The sequence below is a fragment of the Scyliorhinus torazame genome, chromosome 10 (genome assembly GCF_047496885.1).
Source record: "Scyliorhinus torazame isolate Kashiwa2021f chromosome 10, sScyTor2.1, whole genome shotgun sequence".
NCBI classification, from domain to species: Eukaryota; Metazoa; Chordata; class Chondrichthyes; order Carcharhiniformes; family Scyliorhinidae; genus Scyliorhinus; species Scyliorhinus torazame.
Genome location: NC_092716.1, coordinates 89,423,918 through 89,446,144, shown reverse-complemented (window position 1 = coordinate 89,446,144; position 22,227 = coordinate 89,423,918). Strand labels below are relative to the sequence as shown.

Here is a 22,227-nt window from a genome sequence, read left to right as displayed (position 1 = left end):
GCAGTTGCCAATTAGGGTTAGTTTTCATTTTTGTTATTTATTATTTATTCATTTTTGTTTATAAAATAGGTCATTGTTATTTGTGTTGTTATAATATTGTGTAAAGGATGCACAATGTACTGTGTTGGTTGACCAAAAACTTTCAATAAAATATTTATTAAAAAAAAGAAAATGGGATATCTCACTGTATAAATGCAAATTATTTGGAAAGATAATTTTGAAAGTCATAGAATTTACAGTGTAGAAGGAGGCCATTCAGACCATCGAGTTTGCACCGGCCCTTGGAAGAAGCACCCCACTTAAGCGCACACCTCCACCCTATCCCGTAACCCAGTAACCCCACCCAACATTAAGGGCAATTTTGGACACAAAGGGCAATTTATCACGGCCAATCCACCTAACCTGCACATCTTTGGACTATGGGAGGAAACCGGAGCACCCGGAGGAAACCCACACAGACATGGGGAAAATGTGCAGACTCCGTACAGACAGTGACCCAAGCTGGAATCGAACCTGGGACCCTGGAGCTGTTAATCATAGAATTTACAGTGCAGAAGGAGGCCATTCGGCCCATCGAGTCTGCACCAGCTCTTGGAAAGAGCACCCCACCCAAGCCCACACTTCCACCCTATCCCCATAACCCAGTAACCCCACTCAACACGAAGGGCAATTTTGGACACGAAGGGCAATTTATCATGGCCAATACACCTAACCCGCACATCTTTGGACTGTGGGAGGAAACCGGAGCACCCGGAGGAAACCCACGCACACATGGGGAGAACGTGCAGACTCCGCACAGACAGTGACCCAAGCCGGGAATCGAACCTGGGACCCTGGAGCTGTGAAGCGACTGTGCTAACCACTGTGCTACCGTGCTGCCCCCGTGCTAAGGAAGAACAAGAGTTTGTAAGTGGAATATCAGAAAGCAACACAGATAGATATTAGTATTAAAATTTTATAGCAAAAAGATTGCATTTTTATCATGCCCTCTTGATTTCATCCTGCTAATACAAAGTAATCGGTATTATTCTATCAGTTTCCCCTTGGCTTTGTATCATTCTATTCACAGAATGTTCATTTCTGCTGCTGGTGCTACATTTATGGCTTAAACTGGCTATGTTTGAGCAGTGAGCATAAGCCCATTTTTCTTCTAAGTTCGCTGCAGATTACCATTATACATTGATGGGAGTGATCAGTCTTCAAAGAGTACAATTGGTTCACATTTGATCACCACACGTTATTGCTGATGCAAAGCCATCTTTAAATAGCTACAAGCAAGCTTGATTTATAATGCAGACTGAAACTCTATTTGCCAATTTTGATGAGATTCCCTCATCAAAAAAAATGTAACTTCAATTCACCCAAGGCAAACTCACATCAAAAAGACTTTTTGACCTTCAAAAGACTGCAATCTCCACTTTAGCCGCAGAATAATACTGTACATTACAGGGCATAAAGCTCCCTTCCCTCTCAAGACTACTGTTCCGGGAGATGTTCCGACTCAAAATACAAGGAGGCATAGTGGAACCCAGCAGGTATAGCGCAAGTCACCCACCACAATCATAAAATAAATCTTTTTATTTCCAGACTGACATAGACAGAACTTGTTTCAAAGTTTTGGTATCCTCGCCCAAAACAGGGAAGATGATGGCATGGTGGTAATGTTGCTGGACAAGTAATCCAGATGTCTAATACTCTGGGGTCAATGGTTCCAATTCCACCACAGCAGCTGATGACATTTAAATTCAATTAATAAAGCTAGTCTCAGTAATGATAACCATTAAACAATCACTGCTTGTCATAAAGACATAACTGGCTTATTAATGTGCTTTGGGGAAGGAAACCTGCCTACCTTACTGCTCTGGTCTACATTTGACTCCAGATCCATAGAAATGTGGTTGACTCTTAACTGTCCCCTGAAATGTTCAGTTCAAGGGCAATTATGGATGGGCAACAAATGCTGGATTTGCCCACATCCCATCAAAGAATTTTCAAAGTACTTCGCACTTCATACATTGTTTTCAGTATGTACCATTTAGTACAAATTCTTGGATAATATTGTTGAAAAAAGACTTATGTTGTTGAAGCTTTACATCTTGCAATCATCAGGACAATTCGAAAGAATGTCAAATTGTAAAGGGAACAACAATTTATGCTGCATGTGATGAGAGGAAAGTGCTGACTGGTTAGTAAATGGAATTTGACGGGTAGGCGCTGCCATGGAGAATGCACCAATTAACTGATAGCTGACTGTGAACTGCTAGGTTTGCATAAACTTAAACCAGGCAGCTTGACTGATTGGTCAAGGCAATGCCCTGGGGAATGAACCAGGGAATGGTTTTGTTTAGTTGAAAAAGGCAGTGTGTGTATACACATCCTTTGGATCTGCAAAGGACAGGGCCGTGTGTAATAACTTATGTAGCTTCTAGCATGTGCAAGTAAGCCATACTGTGGGCCCCACCGATAATCTTAAATTGGTTGTCACTGTACTTAATTCTTAGCACAATCGGGATTGTCTAGCAAATATTGTCTCATAGCGGAATCATATCTAATACTGTTTCAAGTTTTGCCAGCACGGGCTAGTCGGGTACAGTCACTACTCTGCCTGTTAGGAACAGCCATGTTCGGTTTGATATGATCCTCCCGCCAGTCTTTGGGACAGACAACCTACATACCTAGCATCTCATCAACACCGGTACATTCTTTATGGTAATGCCTCTATCAATCAGAATCCATTTGCCAATTAATCAATCAGCACTCATCTCATACAGTATAAATTGTTCCCCTTACCATTCAGCAACACTCAAATTCTGTACTGCTAAACAACCATTCTTGGATAGCACTGGCAAGAGAACTTGTTGAGTGGTCAGAGCACAAACGGAGTAGGATTAACCTCCAATTGTGAAATTTAAGAGTGGCTGTTATTCTCTTTCATTTTCATGGTTGTGCCAATTGGACCACTTTTATTGCTAGAGCATGACTGCGCTTAGTGAGCCTCCCTCAATGAGACATCCAGGGTTGACTGCCATTTCCTGAATATCATGCAGAGGTTGCACATTACTTATTCAAGAGTTGCACGTGTTGCACTGTTAAGTCGGCAGGTTTGTTTTGGGGTGCTTCATTACATACTGGAATGCATCTTAGAATCACAGAATCCCTACAGTGCAGAAGGAGGTCAATTCAGCCCATTGAGTCTGCACCGACCCTCTAAAAGAATCCCCTTCCAATGCCCACACCCCCACCCATCCCCGTAACCCCACCTAACCTGCACATATTTTGAACACAAAGGCAATTTTAGAATGGCCAATCCATTTAGCCTGCACATCTTTGGACAGTGGGAGGAAATCAGAGCACCCGGAGGAAGACTTCTTGCCATCAACAATAGCCACTATGCTAAATTGTACATCATGGAAGGATTCTAGTCTCTGGATAACAGGCCTGAGGCTAGTAAAGGAGATTGCAAATCATAATCTTTGATATCTCCCAAAGGAGGAATAGAGAACCAAATTTCCAGCCCAACTCTCCCCCTTTGGTCACATTCCTTCTAATACTCGGGATTAATGCAGGGAATTAAGTGGAACCTATGCAGTGTATGTTTGGAGGATGATTCTGAATTGCCCTTATATTTTCCTTCACACTTGGCTTGTGAGTGTCAGCTCCCCAACTCCTCCCTATTCGCTCACCTGATGATCTTTGTTCCTTCACCTTCGATCGTGTTCATGTTGTGTGCCACCTTGTCCCACACTCAAATAGTTCAGCACGACTGTGTGCATTGAACATAATGTCTGTAGCAGCCGTAAGCAGCACACAAGAATACAAATGGCATTCAGATTTACCTTTACATTATGAATCATTTGTTTATCAACCATGTACAAATTCATTAGTTTACATTGAAAAATCAGAGCAATATATTACTCCATAAGTATTATGTGACATGTTGCACAGTGACTTGATAAAATGTGTATAAGGTTTTTAAAAAACATTGAGTCTGCCTTTGATATTTCCTCAGGACCAGCAATGCTGAGCACCCGTTAGTGGCCTCCACATCTAAAATTTAATTGAAAAATTCTTGGGGTGAGTGAGGTAAAAAGAAAATTGAGCTATTTCCGCTCTGCATCAATCAATAGATGGGAGTGAGGTGAGTGAGCCATGTCTACTATCTGCAGTGAAAAAATCTATACAGCAGTCACATTGCCATCCTTCCAGACATGCCATGATAAGACAACCTACAGAAATGTACTTGACTGGAACAGATTGTTGTTTCCAGTAACCATATTCACCCGGAAAACAATGTCACAAAACTAAAATAGTTCTCCTGCAGCCACGGACGTTTTAAATTTCAATCAGCGCTGACCAATGTTTTAATCAATTTCACATTAGAGAATTAATAGCTAATTGAACACTGCATTCCACAGACTTTTGATTCTCAACATAACCAGATATTTGGTGCTCATCATTTGATACTGAACAAGCCTCCTTTCATTCTAAGTGGCTGTCTAAAATAAGGTGATCAAAAAAAAAGCTGAAAATTGGATTGAAATCAATGATTCATGATCTAACAGCTGTGACAAAAATCTAATTCGTTGTTCATGTTAATATTTTAAGAGGTAATATTTAGTTCTAGGATTGTTGTTGTGAATGTAACTAAAACGGCAGACTTTAGATATTGCCAGAACACCCAAAAGAAAACGCAGTTCAGCGAGGGGATTCTCCGTCGGCTGACGCCAAAATCAGGAAGCACGATTGGGCGGAGAATCATTCTGACACTGAAATCACGGCGGGTGCAGAATACACGGCAAGTCGCAACCCTCTGTTGCCCCGACAACAGCGTCAATGTGTTCCGGAATGCACATAGTGTAAACATTGGGGGCGGGCACAGAAAACGACCAGACAGTCCGACCGACATATGCAGCCCAGGGGAAGGTAGCTGGTGTCCAGCACCTGGACAGGCGCAACAGTATGGGTGCTGACTTGGGGTGCAGGATGGGGGTTTGGCTGCTCTCGGGTGGGGGTTTAGTGCCAGTGTTGCCTACATGCACTTTTTTACGGCACTACTGGCTGGTGTTGCTCGTGGTGCTGACCGCCTCTGCCACCTGTGCCCAGGCACAACGAGTTGCAGCGCATGGCAGCCTCCTTCCCGGGCTGGGTGTCCTGCCTCTCCTCCACTGTGTCCAGCAGGGTCTCCAGCGTGCTTCCATAAATCGTGGGGCCGTGCGTCTTGCTGCCATCTTGTTGGCTGGGATGGTGTGTTCTCGCAGTGAAGTGTGTATATGCGGCTGCAGCTGGACAGCCTCCTGAGTGTCAATCGCGAATCCGGCGAATCCCGCATAGTTTCTCATTGGAATCGATAGTGTTCCACGTGGCGCCAGTGCTAGCCCATCAACAGTCACTGAATCAGTCCAGGTGCGGCCCCAGTTTTGCTGTCGTGGAAGTCCACGAATCCTGCGCCAGCATCAACACTCAGTACGGAGAATCCTGCCCCAGACGTTCACTCATGTTTGTTTAATAGAATCGGTGCAGAATAACATATAAAACAGATGAATCTACCTACTTGGAGAACTGGGGAAGTGATGGATACACTATTTGTGAAGAAGTGCAATCTAGCTGTGTTGGAAGCTAGTGCAAAATTAGTTTTAAAAATATGCAGTGAACCCTAAAAGGCTATGTCCTCGTGGAGATGGGTGGAGCTTAAGAAGGTTCTTAGGTTTCAATTTATCTGCGTGTTGTTCTGAATAAGGATTGATTGCATGTTGGACCTCATGTGGTTTGCAGCCCAAAGGGATTCCCTGGAAACTGTTAGCAGGCTCCAGGTAATTAGGACTTTGTGAAATCCTGGGGGGCTGAGAAGGTGGCAGAAGGTCACTTGCTTCAAGCTGTAGAGGGCTAGGGCTCAGAAGAAGCTGGGAGACTAGAGTACGGAGAAACCTGGCCAGTGCCAACTTAGTAAAGTTGGCAGGCTGCAAAAGAGTTGGAAGTGTGTTGTAAATTGAGGCAGCACTGCAGGGTTGCAAATCCCGTACAACACACTCTTAAGAAGAGAGGTTGAACCATTGGGAGATGAGCAGTCATCAAGGCAGCCCAAGTCCGAGTGAGTTTTGAGTGAATTCAGAAACCAAATCTTTGAAAGTGAAGAGTTGAAATCCCTCAGAGGGAGACAGAATTTTAAAGTGATATTGTGAATCACTGTGATCACGGACATCTGGGTGGGTTGCTGAGAAATCCATGGGATCTATCTTGGTCATATCAGCCATTTAATGTGTCGTGTGATGTGGTCGACTATAGTATGCCTGTTAACTAATATTTACCTCATGTTAATTCAGAATGTTGACGTATAAGATAGATAATGTGGATTGTTTACTTTTCTGACTTAGCGAAGTTTATTTTTTAAACCCATGAACTCGTGTATCTTTTTTCCTCCTAGTGGGCAACTGGGATTTAAACGGTGTCTGCATTAAACAAAAGTTACTGGTCCCTAGTATTATACAAAACCAAAGGTTTTCAGAAGTACAAAGCATTTCTAACAGCAGATAATAAACAGCAGAAAATACAGAACTAATCTAAATCACAATTTTCAGCATCTTCCAACCTTCCTATCATGAAATGGCAATTAATAAAATCCTAACGATTTAAATTTCATACATTCTGGTGATAACAACAGCACAGTGTTACTCTATGCAGAACACATTTGCAGATGTTTTTACAGCTCCAATGTTCTCCTTTCCTTCTCTTCTTTCCTGGCTATGCTGCCTCATGTTGGATATGGTCCTCCAGCCATTCTGTTACCGTGCAAGAGAATAGAGTATGATGCTGGTAGGTGATTTAATTGTGGAGAGTTTCATCTATGCCCTGAACATGTGAAACTCTAACACTGTTCCTCTCTCCACAGATGCCACTGGAGCATCATTTCCACCATTTTTTATTTTTAATCAATACTTGTGCAAAAAGATTATGGTAATAGTTTCTCAGCACATGATGACATATAAACACAGGAATAAAATTTGGAAAACCATGGCAATTCATGTTTTCATGTTGATTATTGATAAAAAGATATGTTTACAGGATAGTGTATACAGACTGGATGTCTATCAAATGTTGAGTCATTTCTGCCCAGAAGTGCCAGACAAGAAATCCTCCCAGAGATAGTCTGGCTTTAGACCATCAACTATGATGGACTGGACACAGTATCTGAGTGGGTGAAAAGTGTCTCCTCTGCCAGGCCCTGTGTTCGTAACTCTCAAATAGTCTCATTAATTATCAAATGAAGCTGAGACAGTATGATGACTAGTGGAAAGTCATCACTGTACGGGAGGTAATTTTACCTAGATTTCCAATTAAATACTTGACAGAAATAACACAATTAAAATTTTAAGGAACAGTCTGCTGAAGGACATGACGTTAAACCGACTGTAAGCTCCAAAATTGCTTCTAACTGTGCCTCTGATTGTTCTCTGGTCAGTAACTGCTTGTTTACATTGAAAAACTGTACAGTGCACGAACAATCTTGTTAAATGTTAAAAAGATGGGAAAAGATAGTTATTATAATGTTGTGGGAGGACACAGCAATTTCGCACAGACGTTATATTCAAATGCTCAACTCAATTTACTGGAAGCTGTGCTATAAATAAATTCTCAGCACGAGACACTTTGCATAAACATTCTCCTTATCTGAAGGAACCTCAAGTTAAAATCCTATTAACACTCACATGTACAGTATTTTGCTGAAAAATTAAGTGGTATGCAATGAGCTTGGTTAGTATAAGGCTGCAGACATGCAACACATTACATTAAAATAGAAGCTCACTGAATTTGGGATAAAAAGTTGCATTACGATCGAATTTATACATCACTTTTTGCATAGCAGTATTTCTGATTTTCAGGGGATAGGAAATTTGCAGCGAGCATCTCCCCTCCTGACTCTCCAGAATCTGTCAGGCACAAGTCAGGAAGGTATGGAATATTCTCCAGTTACCTGGATGAGTGCAGCTCCAACAACACTCCTCAGCATCCAAGAGTAAGCAGCCTCTATGCACCACCTAAAATATTCACTACCTCCACCTGGCCCTGGTACAGTGACAACAGAGTGTACCATTTGCAAGATTCACTGCAACAATTCACCAAAGCTCCTTCAAGAGTACCTTCCACACCAGTGACCACCACCACCAAGGTAAATGAGCAGCAGACACATGGAAAACCACCAACTTTAGTTCCCATCTCAGTGTAACAAAAATAATGCTCTCTTGCTGCTCATCATCAGGATGTCTTGTATGGGGATTAGCTCCTGTATGAAATCCAAAATTCATAGAAGAACTAAGTTTCATTTTGAGCTTGAGCAATATCACATCTGGATGGTGTGCCAAACCAAACAGGAGCGTCTTCAAAAGCCTCATCACTTTTAGATGCAACAATCAGAGTTTAAGGAATGTGCTTCAAAGAAGATATTGTAATCCCAATGGACTGATTCTAATGTCTCGGGTACTATATTGATGCAGTGTCTTGCTGTGTCATTTAAACAGTGTATTATCTAAATGTAAACAAACCCGGACAATGTGCTTTGGTCTGTTGGTGGTTACTTGTTATTTTTGATCTTTTCCTATTCCACATGACCACTAGAGAGCTAAATAACTACAAACTGGGGATAGATGCTAATTCTGTGCATTCTATCCAATGTATGGCAAATACATGAACAGAGGCGTTTGCTTACAGTCTACTCAGAGAGCTGCCTTTCTAATGCCATTGACACAACTTAGAAGTGTTTGGGGAAAGATGAATGAAAAATATATATTGCACTATTATCACTTGTTTTTATATAACACCTTTAACGTAGTAAATGACTCGAACATTCATGTCCAATCTCGTACCGACAATATGTGGGCGAGTAATGCACCCGATAGCTTGCCTGTCTGTCCTTTGACCTGTTGAGGCCCTTGACAGCCCAATAAACAGGCAATTAAAGGTCTAATTCCACCTCTGTCACCATGAAAGTTTGGGCTGTGGAAGGTGGACAAGAGTGGTCAGGTTCTGATGAAAAAGCTGGAAGGGCATTGGCCAACTCCTTTTTAGGTCTGGGGGACATTCCCCGTGTGCATCGAGGAACACCCAATCTTTTGTTCCCTTCAATCTCCAAAACTCAGCCCCCACCTTATCAAATTAGCAGGCAGCTCAAGAGCAGGACTTTGTTCCACTGAGTGGCAGAAATCCCATGCTGAGCTTTTTAAGGCCACCCACAGCGTAATATCACTGCAGGGCAGACTTTTTGTTTTAAAGTTGGTCGATTTACGAATGAGGGAGGAATGAGGGAGGGGCGAGCAAGACAAACATTTGACTTTCTGGGCATTTCACTTATATAGGATCCTTATCCCATTAATTATGGTGGTTTTCACAAGAATATAACCACTGAAATGAAGAGAAAAAGACAAAAAGCGTAGTACTCTAGTGGGAGCCGTCTTCCCCCTACATTATGTCACCAGAACTTCCATTTCTATGAAGATAAATGTGTGTTACGTGACACGGAAAAGGTCAACTTTAAGCTGAAAAAGATATTTAGGAATCAAATGTGTTTTCCTGGACATTACAATAAACAGCTAGAAATGGAAAGTAAAATACTTTTGTAAAATGAGTTGCAACTCAGCAGCAGGTAAAAAAATCTCAAGATATTCTGGATAAAATTTAGTTTTGTAAAATTTGCAGTTGTAATAACCACAAAACTATCAGTGTTGCAATTATTGCCATGTAAAACCAACAGCAACTTCTGGCAGTAACCACATGCACAGTTAAACATGGAAATCCACAAAGCTGAAGTCAGTGACACCCTGCTCTCCCATAGGGCACACTATTGCTATCTTCGCAGATGAAATCAACACAAAGACTCTTTGATGTGAACTTCTTGTGCAATATTTTCACTATAAAAACAAACTTCAAAACGCGAAACTTTGTTGAATAAGGTGTAACTGAGTGCCCAATGGCATACCGTGAGCCAAGTCGCAACCACACCTGACAACCTCGCTGGTCCTTCAAAACTAATTTGTGTGAAGAGTAGCATTCCCTGGCAATATTTCAAAATCTTGTTATTTTTAAAAGAATAAAAAAGTATTTTAAGTTCTGATTTTCCCTTAATCTGATGTCCATGTGCAAATCTTGATTTCACTTTCTGGAAAATAATTAATAACTGAAGAGCCAGCGGTTTTCACCTTCTGATTTGCAGCCTAAGAAAATTCCTCCAACTGACAGGCTAAAAGGTCTGCTTGAAGGCTTCACCGTTGCTAGGTGTCTCAGATTCCATATAAATGGTGCCAAGCTGCAAAGTCTTGTCTGAAAAAGGGGGAATCAAACTGCCTGCTAAAGCTTTGTGGGCAAAATTTTTCAAAGTCAGTGGTGAGCACCATTCCTTTTGTTGCTGACTGCTAAATCCAGGGTAATATATTAAATTGCTTCAATTCAAAACCACCAAAGAATATTGATTTTTGATTTAACCTTCAGCGCACTAGTTGAGGTAAAACAAAGAAGTCCATTACAAAGTCATGCATTTGATATCAATTGCTTCCACTATTGTCATTGGTGCAATAAGTGGACCCAATTCTGGCTTCTGATTTAGGCATTTCCTGCCTAAGTCATGCTCAGTGCATGCACAGTTCGCGCCTGTTTCTTTGTGATATAATTTGAAGCAACACAGTAGGCAGCAGCCAGGACGAAAGAAGGTGCTGCTGAAATCGTCACAATTGGTTGACGGCATCTTTTTAACATGCACGCGGAGCAGAACTGTGAAACGCAAAAATTTGTAGCCATCCAAAGGAGGTTAGTTCTAGGCATGAGAGATTTAGCAGCTGAAAACAAGGGTGCCAATTTTGGAGCAACGAAGAATGCCAAGAATGCTAGGTCAGGGGCTGGTTTAGCTCACTGGGCTAAATCACTGGCTTTTAAAGCAGACCAAGGCAGGCCAACAGCCGGTTCAATTCCCGTACCAACCTCCCCGAACAGGCGCCGGAAGGTGGCGACTAGAGGCTTTTCACAGTAACTTAACTGAAGCCTACTCGTGACAATAAGCGATTTTCATTTCATTTCAAGAGACCCGAATCGCAGTAACACAGAAGTCACAAAGGGTTGCAGAAGTTGGAGGAGGTCACAGAGATAGGGAAGAGTGTGGGGTCTGTGGCAGGTTAGTGAGGTTTGTAGGGCATTAAGTATCAGAAATAGGGAGGCACAGGAGAGCTGCCCAGAGTGTGCCAGACTTCATGGTGGCTGTGCATGATGCCCGTTGTCAACTCGGTTGCAGAGCTTGATGGCCTCTTTTGTCATGACCTTGCAGAGAGCCCGTCAGTGCTCCCTCTTCAGTTTAAAATAAAAACCTAATTTTGAAAAAACACATTTACGATCCTTCTGCCAACAGCACGCCCATGCAAAATGATATAATTGGCACATGGGCGGCTCGGTAGCACAGTGGTTAGCACTGCTGGTTCACAGCGCCAGGGTCCCAGGTTAGATTCCCAGCTTAGGTCACTGTTTGTGCGTGATCTGCGTGAGTTTCCTTCGGGTGCTCCAGTTCCCTCCCACGGGTCCCAAAAGACGTGCTGTTAGGTGAATTGGACATTCTGAATTCTCCCTCTGTGTACCCAAACAGGCGCCGGAATGTGGCGACTAGGGGCTTTTTACAGTACCTTCATTGCAATGTAAGTCTACTTGTCTGAGGACTTTTCACAGTACCTTTATTGCAGTGTTAATGTAAGCCTACATGTGACAATAAATGTTATTATTATGTGCAGAGTGGTCCTAACAGGCTGGGCACAGCATTGTAACATTGGCATTCCGGTACGTGCAGAGTCGTATACCTGCACAGAAGCTCAGACCATCACATTTGTACATTCTTTCAGTTCTGAAAACCTTAAACTTTATTTCACTCTCCACCCACAGATGCTGTGTAAGGATCCTTCCTATTTATTCCCTTGTCTCCCCTTTCTTTATTTTGTTGTTCTTTTGGTGATTAATGGACATGTGTCTATAAGGGAAGCAGCAGAATTCAAAGTTACAGGAAGGAACTCTGCTGGTCTCAGCTGATTTGAACAGGAGGTTGCAGGCTTGTCTGCCACCAGAGGGAGATATGGAGTGGACTGGGTTTGATTGATTGGCTGGAGGTCAACGCATTGGCCCAAACGGCCATATTCTGTATGGTAACAGGTGGTCATTGGATCCTATCCCAGTGTACCTAGGAGTTTCAGTTTTGATTCTGGCAACAAAGGGGCTGGTTTAGCACACTGGGCTAAACAGCTGGCTTGCAATGCAGAACAAGGCAGCAGCGCGGGTTCATTTCCCGCACTGGCCTTCCCGAACAGGTGCCGGAATGTGGCGACTAGGGGCTTTTCACGGTAACTTCATTGAAGCCTACGTGTGACAATAAGTGATTATTATTATTATTAGCAAGAGTCAAGAACCGGCTATCTGTTCCTCCAGAAAGATTGCTGTGAGTGCTATCTCTCTCTCTCTCTCTCTCTCTCTCTCCAGAAAGGCAGCTAAAAACTGTAAGTACTATATTCTTGAAACTACAGAGACCTGAATGAAAGATTCAACAGAGAAGACCATTACAGGCTACAGAGACTTCAACCTGCAAGCTTGCTGTGCAGGATGGTGTGCCAGAAACCTCTGTGTATATCTGTTGTGTGTATGTGTTTGTGTGTACACACACATACATACATATACATAGAGAGGGGGTGGGGGCAAGTTAAAGTGGGAATTAAGTAATAGTTAACCAGTTGTATTTGTTGCATATTTCATTATAGTTCTTGCTATAAGTAAATAGTAATTGTGTTCTCATTTACAAACCTGGTGACTACAATTATCGGCAGCCAAGGGTTAAAGGCTTGGAATGTTTTGCGAAGAATTATTGGTTAGTTCCCTTGTGCTGTGCCTCCGGTTCAGGTGGGGTTGGAATTGACCTTGCACTAGTCAAAGGTGTTGTAACAGCTGCCATACCAATTAAGTATTTCCAGCACTTTGTTTTTATTTCAGATTTTCAGCATCCTCCACAATAATGGGCAGGAAACCGCTTTGTAAAAATTTCCGCTTGGTTACTGCATCCATTCAATGCCTCTGCCAGACCTTTATCATATACTCAAAGTGGCAAAACATCTAACTTCATTTTCAAACAACTGAATAAATAAACTGTAATATGTTCAGAGTAAACATTACACTAAACCAGCTTGTCAAAAGGTAATAAATATTTGCAATCGCTGCCAAACTATTATTTTATAATTTAGCTTCATATAGAATTATAATTTTCTTAAAGTCTCATCAACTGCACAGCTAACCAGCAGAATGTATTCCTAGAAGTTTCAAATCAGCTTCATATTTTAAATTTCCCCCTCCCTTTAAATACTTGAACAGTAGCGCAAATGTGAATTACTGTCTGCTAAAATAGGAAAAATTGGCAGTCATAAGCTTAACTGAATCAACGCTCAGCATTGTGTCCTTGAACTGCATAGTCTTAGACACAATCTAAGAAACTGAGTTGGACTGGGACATGACTTTAAACGCAAGCTGATTTTTAAATTCCTTCAGGACAGAGACGGAAATAATTGGACCACTACAGAATTAAATCGAGACATTACTTAGCTTTGTCGTCCTAAAACTTACTACCTGTGTACGTCAATCCCAGAGGATTCACCGTAAAAAGGAGCCCCAGGCAACCAATTCAAAGATTATGCACAAATCAAGAGGTTGTGATATCTTAAAATGAAGTCTTACACTGTGATCACACAAGAAACGCCAGCAGAACTGAAAGGATTATGTTCACCAGTCCGTTCTGGTCCCTAGATCTTGAGATTTAAGTAACATTTTTCACTAAGATGTAGCAGTCCCTAATTTTTGTGTTGAGGTTTAGCATGCCAAAGCACCATGGTTAACCGATCTACTTTGTTGTAGTCAATCCATTTCTTTTATGGTTTGCAGCATTTTTCCTGAATTATTCTTTTTAGAATGCGTTATGTTTCAAACCAAAGCATAGTGATTATTTTGATGGTCCAGGATTATATTGGAAAAAAAGACACTGTGGGCCAAGATGGCTATCGCATTTTGTGGAGGTAGTTCCAGAGAAAAGTCGAGGTTTTCATCATAAGCGCTTATCTTTGTTCAAGTTACTGTTTGTTTCTACACTGTGTTTCTCCACTGAAGACCTTGCAAGCCTTCAGAGCTCAGAATAATGTCAACCCGAGATCAGCCCCATTTCAAGTCATACCCTCCTTTGGAGTTTAAAGTGTAACTGAAAATCAATATGATCATTCAACCCTTAAGCCTTTGAAACCTGCAGCGACAGAGTGCAAACAAAACACTGATATACTCAAGGTTAAATCTGAAACTTATGGAAATCTAAATTAAACATGGAAAATGTTCGAAATCTATAGCATCCCAATATACATTTAAAAAAAGAGATTTGATGGAGGCCCACTGAAATCTAATCCTATCTCCTCTTTAAATGTCATTTCTATTTCTATCCTGTGTATTAAGTTGGTGTCTTTCACACCAGGCAAAGCTGGTGCTCTCAGGATGCACTGTCTTCCCCTCATTGGTCAGGTGCTTTGCTCGGTTGCTTGGAATTTTCACTTTTTGTTTTTTAAATGCTACACGAAGGACTCAAAATATATAATGGCTGTAATTATGGTGTCATGGCCAACCATTAGTACCATCTAAACCCCATTATAAAGTCTTCGACTCAAATTTAGGTCCATCAGATTACACAAGACACTGTATAAAATTAGCCAGCACTGTGTCTAGTCTGGAATTCAATGGACTGGTCGGTTGTTTGGAAGGTACTTTTTATAAAATTAAGACTGTAATCAGTCTCAGTATCCATCTGGGATACCACGGGGGTTCAGGCAGAAGTGATATCAAAACTTATTTTCCCAGCTGACACCAAGGAATTCCATCGCCAATTTGGGATTTGGGAAGAAACGGAGTCACACGGCAAGTGGCACTGCCTGAGAATGGGGTGGAGGCAGGTTCCATCGAAGCATTCTAAAGTGAATTTGACTTTTATCTGAAAAGAAAGAACGTGCAGAGTTACAAACAGGAGATGGGAGAATGACACAATGGGAATTTCTCATTTGGAGGGGCGGTGTACACACAATGGGCTGAATGGCCTCCTCCTGTGATTCACAGAAACTTAGTGGGTAGTGAGCTGGACCAGGTTGTGGGGTAGGATTCGACAAACTTTGTGATGACCATATCATTAGGTCAGCAGCTCAACTTGGGGGTGTTACACATGACAACACGACTGCAAGTAGTTCAGTTAAGCAAACCACAGTTGCCTGGAATGGCAATGGAATCAGTGGCAAGTGTACAGCAACTGCACTCATTGGTCAGGGAATATAATTGCCTCCAGCATCCCCAATTGGATGAGGGAACAGACGAGAGTGGTGAAAATAACAGCTACAACAAGTGAGGAAGAATCGAGTTGGCCAGTTGCAATGTCCCAAGTTGGATTTTCCATGTCACATGGTTTAAAACCTTGGGCTTTTGGTTTGCAACCAAATAACTGAAATATGCATTTTGTGTCAAAGGAAGATCATGACTACACCCCAAGAACCTTCAAAGAAATAATGCAGACGATGCTACTAGATATTGGTAACCTAAATCTAATGACTAAAGTGCAATATCATTTCATTTCAGTTTGAATTGCTTTGAAACCTACACTGGGTTTCCTGCATTGTCAGACAAATGATATGCAGCAAGTCTTATAGGTGATCTTTCAGCCGGAGATTCATAGCATTAATGGCAAAAGGCAACAAATGAATAGGGAGCAATTTACAGTTTCATGAAAGGAAAATGTGAGACTAAATTCAGCGCAGTTATTGAGTTTCCTTCATCCAGATGAGTAAGAAGGTATTCTCTGCAAAATTCTTGAAAAGGGTTTTCAGAACAGACAGAAGAGCAGATGGAGTAGGCAATTAGAACTTTTATGAGTAATACAAGAAGCATTTTATCGGGGTTTGGTTCCCCCGATGACCAGGGAGAGAAATCATGGGCCTCGGTGCTTCTCCTGTCTCCAGGCACTCAGGTATGTCTGTGCAACATAAGAGGTCAGAGAACAAAGACTGAATGCTTCACAATTGGATTTGCTTCCTCATCAGCAAGTCTGAAGACTCTGTTGATTATTGCTTCTCACTACAATAGATTTTCAATATCTACTATGCCACACGATATTTCAATATCTCAAAAAACTCAATACAAAACACCAAGATAGAGTGGAATAATAGGTAATGTTGCTAACTTTTGGTTGGTTCAATTGGCTCTGTTTTATAACCTTTGCTCTCGAGTCGCCAGGTATCTTTATACCGCCACAAGGTTCAAGTTCAAGTAACGATCAATAACTCAATACACCAATTAGTAAGATTCAAATCAAAGCACATTTATTATACACAGTAAATCGCTACTCATGCATAAATTCTACTTTCTAAGCTATTTCTACAACTAACAGGCCTATACTTAGCTTCGGACTGGCCCACCAGGTCAGGGGAACAAATGGCCTTTCTTTCGGATTCTGAAACTGCGGGATTCAAAGTTGGTATGGACTGGTAGCTAGGAGCGCCTAACTCGTAGCGAGCGTTGACTTAAGACTTACGTTCGTGGAGGCAGCTGGACAGGTCACTCTCAGGGGTTCCTTCGCATTGCTGAGTGACCCTGTCAAGAAGGACGATTTGAACTTGGGGGCTTTACTTTATAGTCCCCAGGGGCTTCCCGCCTTTCGGGGCAGACCCCGTACCTGGTTTCAAGTGATTGGACTTTGTTCCAATCACTTGGTTCGATTTCTCCAATACTGGAGTGGTTCCCTGATCGTTGGACGGTCTTTAAATGTCCGATAACCTCTTTTGTGTTGGCTCCTGCTGGCGCCGAGGAGTCTGGCTTGGCCTTGTTTACCTTAAATGTTTCGATTGTTCCCAGGGATCGCTCATTAGTATGTAGATGGCTACTACATTATTATGCCGATGGTTGCGGTATCGATGCTGTCTGGGCTTTTGCAGAGTCTAATACACAGTAAACTTGCACCTGCTAGTTTTTGCCTGTGTTGGCTGAATTTCCCTTCAGCCTTTGCTGTTCTCCATTTTAGGTCGGGAATTGGCCAGCTCAGGTGGCTACAGTAAGTAGACAAACGGACAAGATTGAAGTGAATGGAAAGACTCTTGAGAATTAGGTGCACTGTAAAACAGGTTACTGCTTCACTCTGAGCCCTTTATGCACTCCTGTCCTGGCAATCTTACCCCACAAAGCCTGCTCAGGTTAACTTTCAGGAGCAACAAAATAAACAGAACTCCAGACATGATTCCACCCTTTGTTCGCAAGATATTTATGGATGACAAAGGCACGTAGCCCAGTTCATCTCATTGATCCCAGCATGACATACAAACATAGCAATTAGGAGCAGGGGTAGACAATTCAGCCCCTGTGCCTGTTCTGCCATTTGGTAACATTTGTCTACATTATGCCAGTAATTCAAAAGTTCTAAATTAGCTGTAAAGACATAGGAGATACTGTGAAATGTGCAGTATAAACGTAGGGTTTGTCTTTCTTTCATTACACCTGTATGCAATACGCAGAGTGATTGTAACAATGGTCAAATTGGAGGGAGAATGCTGATTCCGTAAAGATGATAAATCACAGAACAATCAACTGATGTTAGGAAAGTGGCTCCAAAGAAATCATGACGCTTTCAAAAACAATTCAAATCTGTATCGAATCAACCCCCAACATCCCCTTCAAACTTCCGCCAACTCCCTGCCCCGTCCCACCTTTTCCCCCCAATTCCCCACCCACCTCCTCCCCCAACTCCCAGCCCCCACCCACCTCCTCCCCCAACTCCCAGCCCCCACTCACCTCCTCCCCCAACTCCCAGCCCCCACCCACCTCCTCCCCCAACTCCCAGCCCCCACCCACCTCCTCCCCCAACTCCCACCCACCTCCTCCCCCAACTCCCAGCCCCCACCCACCTCCTCCCCCAACTCCCAGCCCCCACCCACCTCCTCCCAGCCCCCACCCACCTCCTCCCCCAACTCCCAGCCCCCACCCACCTCCTCCCCCAACTCCCAGCCCCCACCCACCTCCTCCCCCAACTCCCAGCCCCCACCCACCTCCTCCCCCAACTCCCAGCCCCCACCCACCTCCTCCCCCAGCTCCCACCCACCTCCTCCCCCAGCTCCCAGCCCCCACCCACCTCCACCCCCAACTCCCAGCCCCCACCCACCTCCACCCCCAACTCCCAGCCCCCACCCACCTCCACCCCCAACTCCCAGCCCCCACCCACCTCCACCCCCAACTCCCAGCCCCCACCCACCTCCTCCCCCAACTCCCAGCCCCCACCCACCTCCTCCCCCAACTCCCAGCCCCCACCCACCTCCTCCCCCAACTCCCAGCCCCCACCCACCTCCTCCCCCAACTCCCAGCCCCCACCCACCTCCTCCCCCAACTCCCAGCCCCCACCCACCTCCGGCCCCAACTCCCCTCCCAGCTCCGGCCCCAACTCCCCTCCCAGCTCCGGCCCCAACTCCCCTCCCAGCTCCGCCCCCAACCCCTCTCCCACCTCCGCCCCCAACCCCCCTCCCACCTCCGCCCCCAACCCCCCTCCCACCTCCGCCCCCAACCCCCCTCCCACCTCCGCCCCCAACCCCCCTCCCACCTCCGCCCCCAACTCCCCTCCCACCTCCGCCCCCAACTCCCCTCCCACCTCCGCCCCCAACTCCCCTCCCACCTCCGCCCCCAACTCCCCTCCCACCTCCGCCCCCAACTCCCCTCCCACCTCCGCCCCCAACTCCCCTCCCACCTTCGCCCCCAACTCCCCTCCCACCTTCGCCCCCAACTCCCCTCCCACCTTCGCCCCCAACTCCCCTCCCACCTTCGCCCCCAACTCCCCTCCCACCTTTTCCCCCCCCAACTCCCCTCCCACAACACCCCTCCAATCTTGCCCCACATTCCTCCTCTACCTTCTCCCCCAACATCCCTCCCACCTTCTCCCCCAACTCCCTGCCCCCTCCAACTTTCTCCCACAACTCCCCTCCCCTGCAGCCTTCTCCCACATCCCTCCTCTACCTTCTCCCCAACTCCCCTGCCCTCCAACCCTTACCTCAACTCCCTGCCCCTCCAACCTTCTCCCCAACTCTCTGCCCCCCCACCTATTCCCCAACTCCCCTCCCACCAACTCCCCACCCCCTTCAACCCTCTCCCTCAACTCCCCATCCTTCCAAATTCTCTCCCAACTACCCCCCCCACCCTCCAATCTTCCCCCCCCAACCCTCTAACCTTCCACTCAACTCCCACTGCCCTCCAGCCTCCCCCCCCCCTCCTCCAACCTCCCTGCCCCCCAACAAGATCACTCGTGAGCCAAAACAGAGTTCCTTCTCTGAATTGAGCAGTGGTATTTCGATTCAGGTATTTCCACAAGACAGTTCACAAAAGAGCAGTTCAGAACACTGTACTGTACCTTCTGGATCTTCGGGTTTCCGAACCTTCTCCCATTCCTCCTGTCTTTGTTTGCGTCTTTCATCTAACTCAGCTTCAGTTACAAACCGTTTCTTAATGAGGCTATCTTCGGTCCCGCTGTCCATTCTTCAATGACGCGAAACTGTAATAATAATAATCTTTATTATGTTACAAGTAGGCTAACATTAACACTGCAATGAAGTTACTGTGAGGAATTTGACTATTTTATCTACTGTTGTGCAAGCTCACATTTGTTGTCAAAAACCTGTACTTATATTTAAAGAAAAACTGAGTAATATATCGTCCAAAGACTTAGACATGGTTGTGTTAACGTTCTGCAGACTTACTTCTGACACAGGGCTCAAGACCAGTTCCTCAAACGTTGTAAACATTCAAATTGCATTTTCAGTGATTAACTATTTTCTCAAAGAACTAGGCTGTTTCCCCCATTTTATGTACATTGTTACATGCACCCCGTCATTGCAAGGTCATTGGAGACTCCATAGTTAGGGGGATAGATAGGAGATTCTGTGGGAACGAGAGAGACTTGTGGTTGATGTGTTGCCTCTCAGGTGCCAGGGTCCGTGATGTCTCGGATCATGTTTTCGGGATCCTTAAGGGGGAGAGGGAGCAGCCCCAAGTCGTGGTCCACATAGGTGCCAACGACATAGGTAGGAAAAGGGATAGGGATGTAAGGCAGGAATTCAGGGAGCGAGGGTGGAAACTTAGATCTATGACAAACAGAGTTATGGTCTCTGGGTTGTTACCCATGCCACGTGCTAGCGAGACGAGGAATAGGGGGAGAGAGGAGTTGAACACGTGGCTACAGGGATGGTGCAGGAGGGAGGGTTTCAGATTTCTGGATAATTGGGGCTCATTCTGGGGTCGGTGAGACCACTACAAACGGGATGGTCTACACCTGGACCAGAGGGGTACCAATATCCTTGGGGGGGGGGGGGGGGGGGGGGGGGGGGGGGGGGGAAAGAGAGAGAATTTGCTAATGCTCTTCGGGAGGGTTTAAACTAGTTCAGCGGGGGATTGGGAACCTGAATTGTAGCTCCAGTATAAAGGAGGTTGAGAATAGTCATGAGTAAGGCTTTAAAGTTGCAGGAGTGTACCGGCAGGCAGGAAGGTGGCTTAAAGTGTGTCTTCTTCAATGCCAGGAGCATCCGGAATAAGGTGGGTGAACTTGCAGCATGGGTTGGTACCTGGGACTTCGATGTTGTGGCCATTCGGAGACATGGATAGAGCAGGGATATTTCAGTAAGCTCAGTAGATATTTCAGTAAGCTCAGGGAAGGTGGTAAAAGAGGGGGACGGGTGGCATTGTTAGTCAATGACAGTATTACGGTGGCAGAAAGGACGTTTGATGAGGACTCGTCTACTGAGGTAGTATGGGCTGAGGTTAGAAACAGGAAACGTGAGGTCACCCTGTTCGGGGTTTTCTATAGGTCTCTGAAAAGTTCCAGAGATGTAGAGGAAAGGATTGCAAAGCTGATTCTGGATAGGAGCGAAAGCAACAGGGTAGTTGTTAAGGGGGACTTTAGCTTTCCAAATATTGACTGGAAACACTATAGTTCGAGTACTTTAGATGGGTCCATTTTTGTCCAATGTGTGCAGGAGGGTTTCCTCACACAGTATGTAGATAGGCCAACGAGAGGCGAGGCCATATTGGATTTAGTACTGGGTAATGAACCAGGACAGGTGTTAGATTTGGAGGTAGGTGAGCACTTTGGTGATAGTGACCACAATTCCATTAGGTTTACTTCAGTGATGGAAAGGGATAGGTATATACCGCAGGGCAAGAGTTATATCTGGGGGAAAGGCAATTATGATGCGATGAGGCAAGACTTAGGATGCATCGGATGGAGAGGAAAACTGCAGGGGATGGGCACAATGGAAATGTGGAGCTTGTTCAAGGAACAGCTACTGCTTGTCCTTGATAAGTATGTACCTGTCAGGCAGGGAAGAAGTGGTCGAGCGAGGGAATCGTGGTTTACTAAAGCAGTCGAAACATTCGTCAAGAGGAAGAAGGAGGCTTATGTAAAGATGAGACATGAAGGTTCAGTTTGGGCGCTCGAGAGTTACAAGTTAGCTAGGAAGGACCTAAAGAGAGAGCTAAGAAGAGCCAGGAGGGGACATGAGAAGTCTTTGGCAGGTAGGATCAAGGATAACCCTAAAGCTTTCTATAGATATGTTAGGAATAAACAAATGACTAGGGTAAGAGTAGGGCCAGTCAAGGACAGTAGTGGGAAGTTCTGCGTGGAGTCCGAGGTGATAGGAGAGGTGTCAAATGAATATGTTATCATCAGTATTCACACAGGAAAAAGACAATGTTGTTGAGGAGAATACTGAGATTCAGGCTACTAGACTAGAAGGGCTTGAGGTTCATCAGGAGGAGGTGTTAGCAATTCTGGAAAGTGTGAAAATAGATAAGTCCCCTGGGCCGGATGGGATTTATCCTAAGATGCTCTGGGAAGCTAGGGAGGAGATTGCGTAGCCTTTGGCTTTGATCTTTAAGTCATCTTTGCCTACAGGAATAGTGCCAGAAGACTGGAGGATAGCAAATGTTGTCCCCTTGTTCAAGAAGGGGAGGAGAGACAACCCCGGTAACTATAGACCACTAAGCCTTACTTCTGTTGTGGGCAGTCTTGGAAAGGTTTATAAGAGATAGGATGTATAATCATCTGGAAAGGAATAATTTGATTAGAGATAGTCAACACGGTTTTGTGAAGGGTAGGTCATGCCTCACAAACTTTATTGAGTTCTTTGAGAA

General features: G+C 44.5%; 1 protein-coding gene across 1 annotated transcript in view; it reads right to left on the bottom strand.

Moving 5' to 3' along the window:
• psme3ip1 (proteasome activator subunit 3 interacting protein 1) overlaps positions 1–22,227 on the bottom strand; it is a 152,006-nt gene that overhangs the window by 74,241 nt on the left and 55,538 nt on the right. The window contains exon 2 of the mRNA XM_072518403.1: positions 19,454–19,594. Within this exon, the coding sequence (XP_072374504.1) occupies positions 19,454–19,577 (124 nt within the window). The 5' untranslated portion in view covers positions 19,578–19,594. The remainder of the gene's footprint in view (positions 1–19,453; positions 19,595–22,227) is intronic.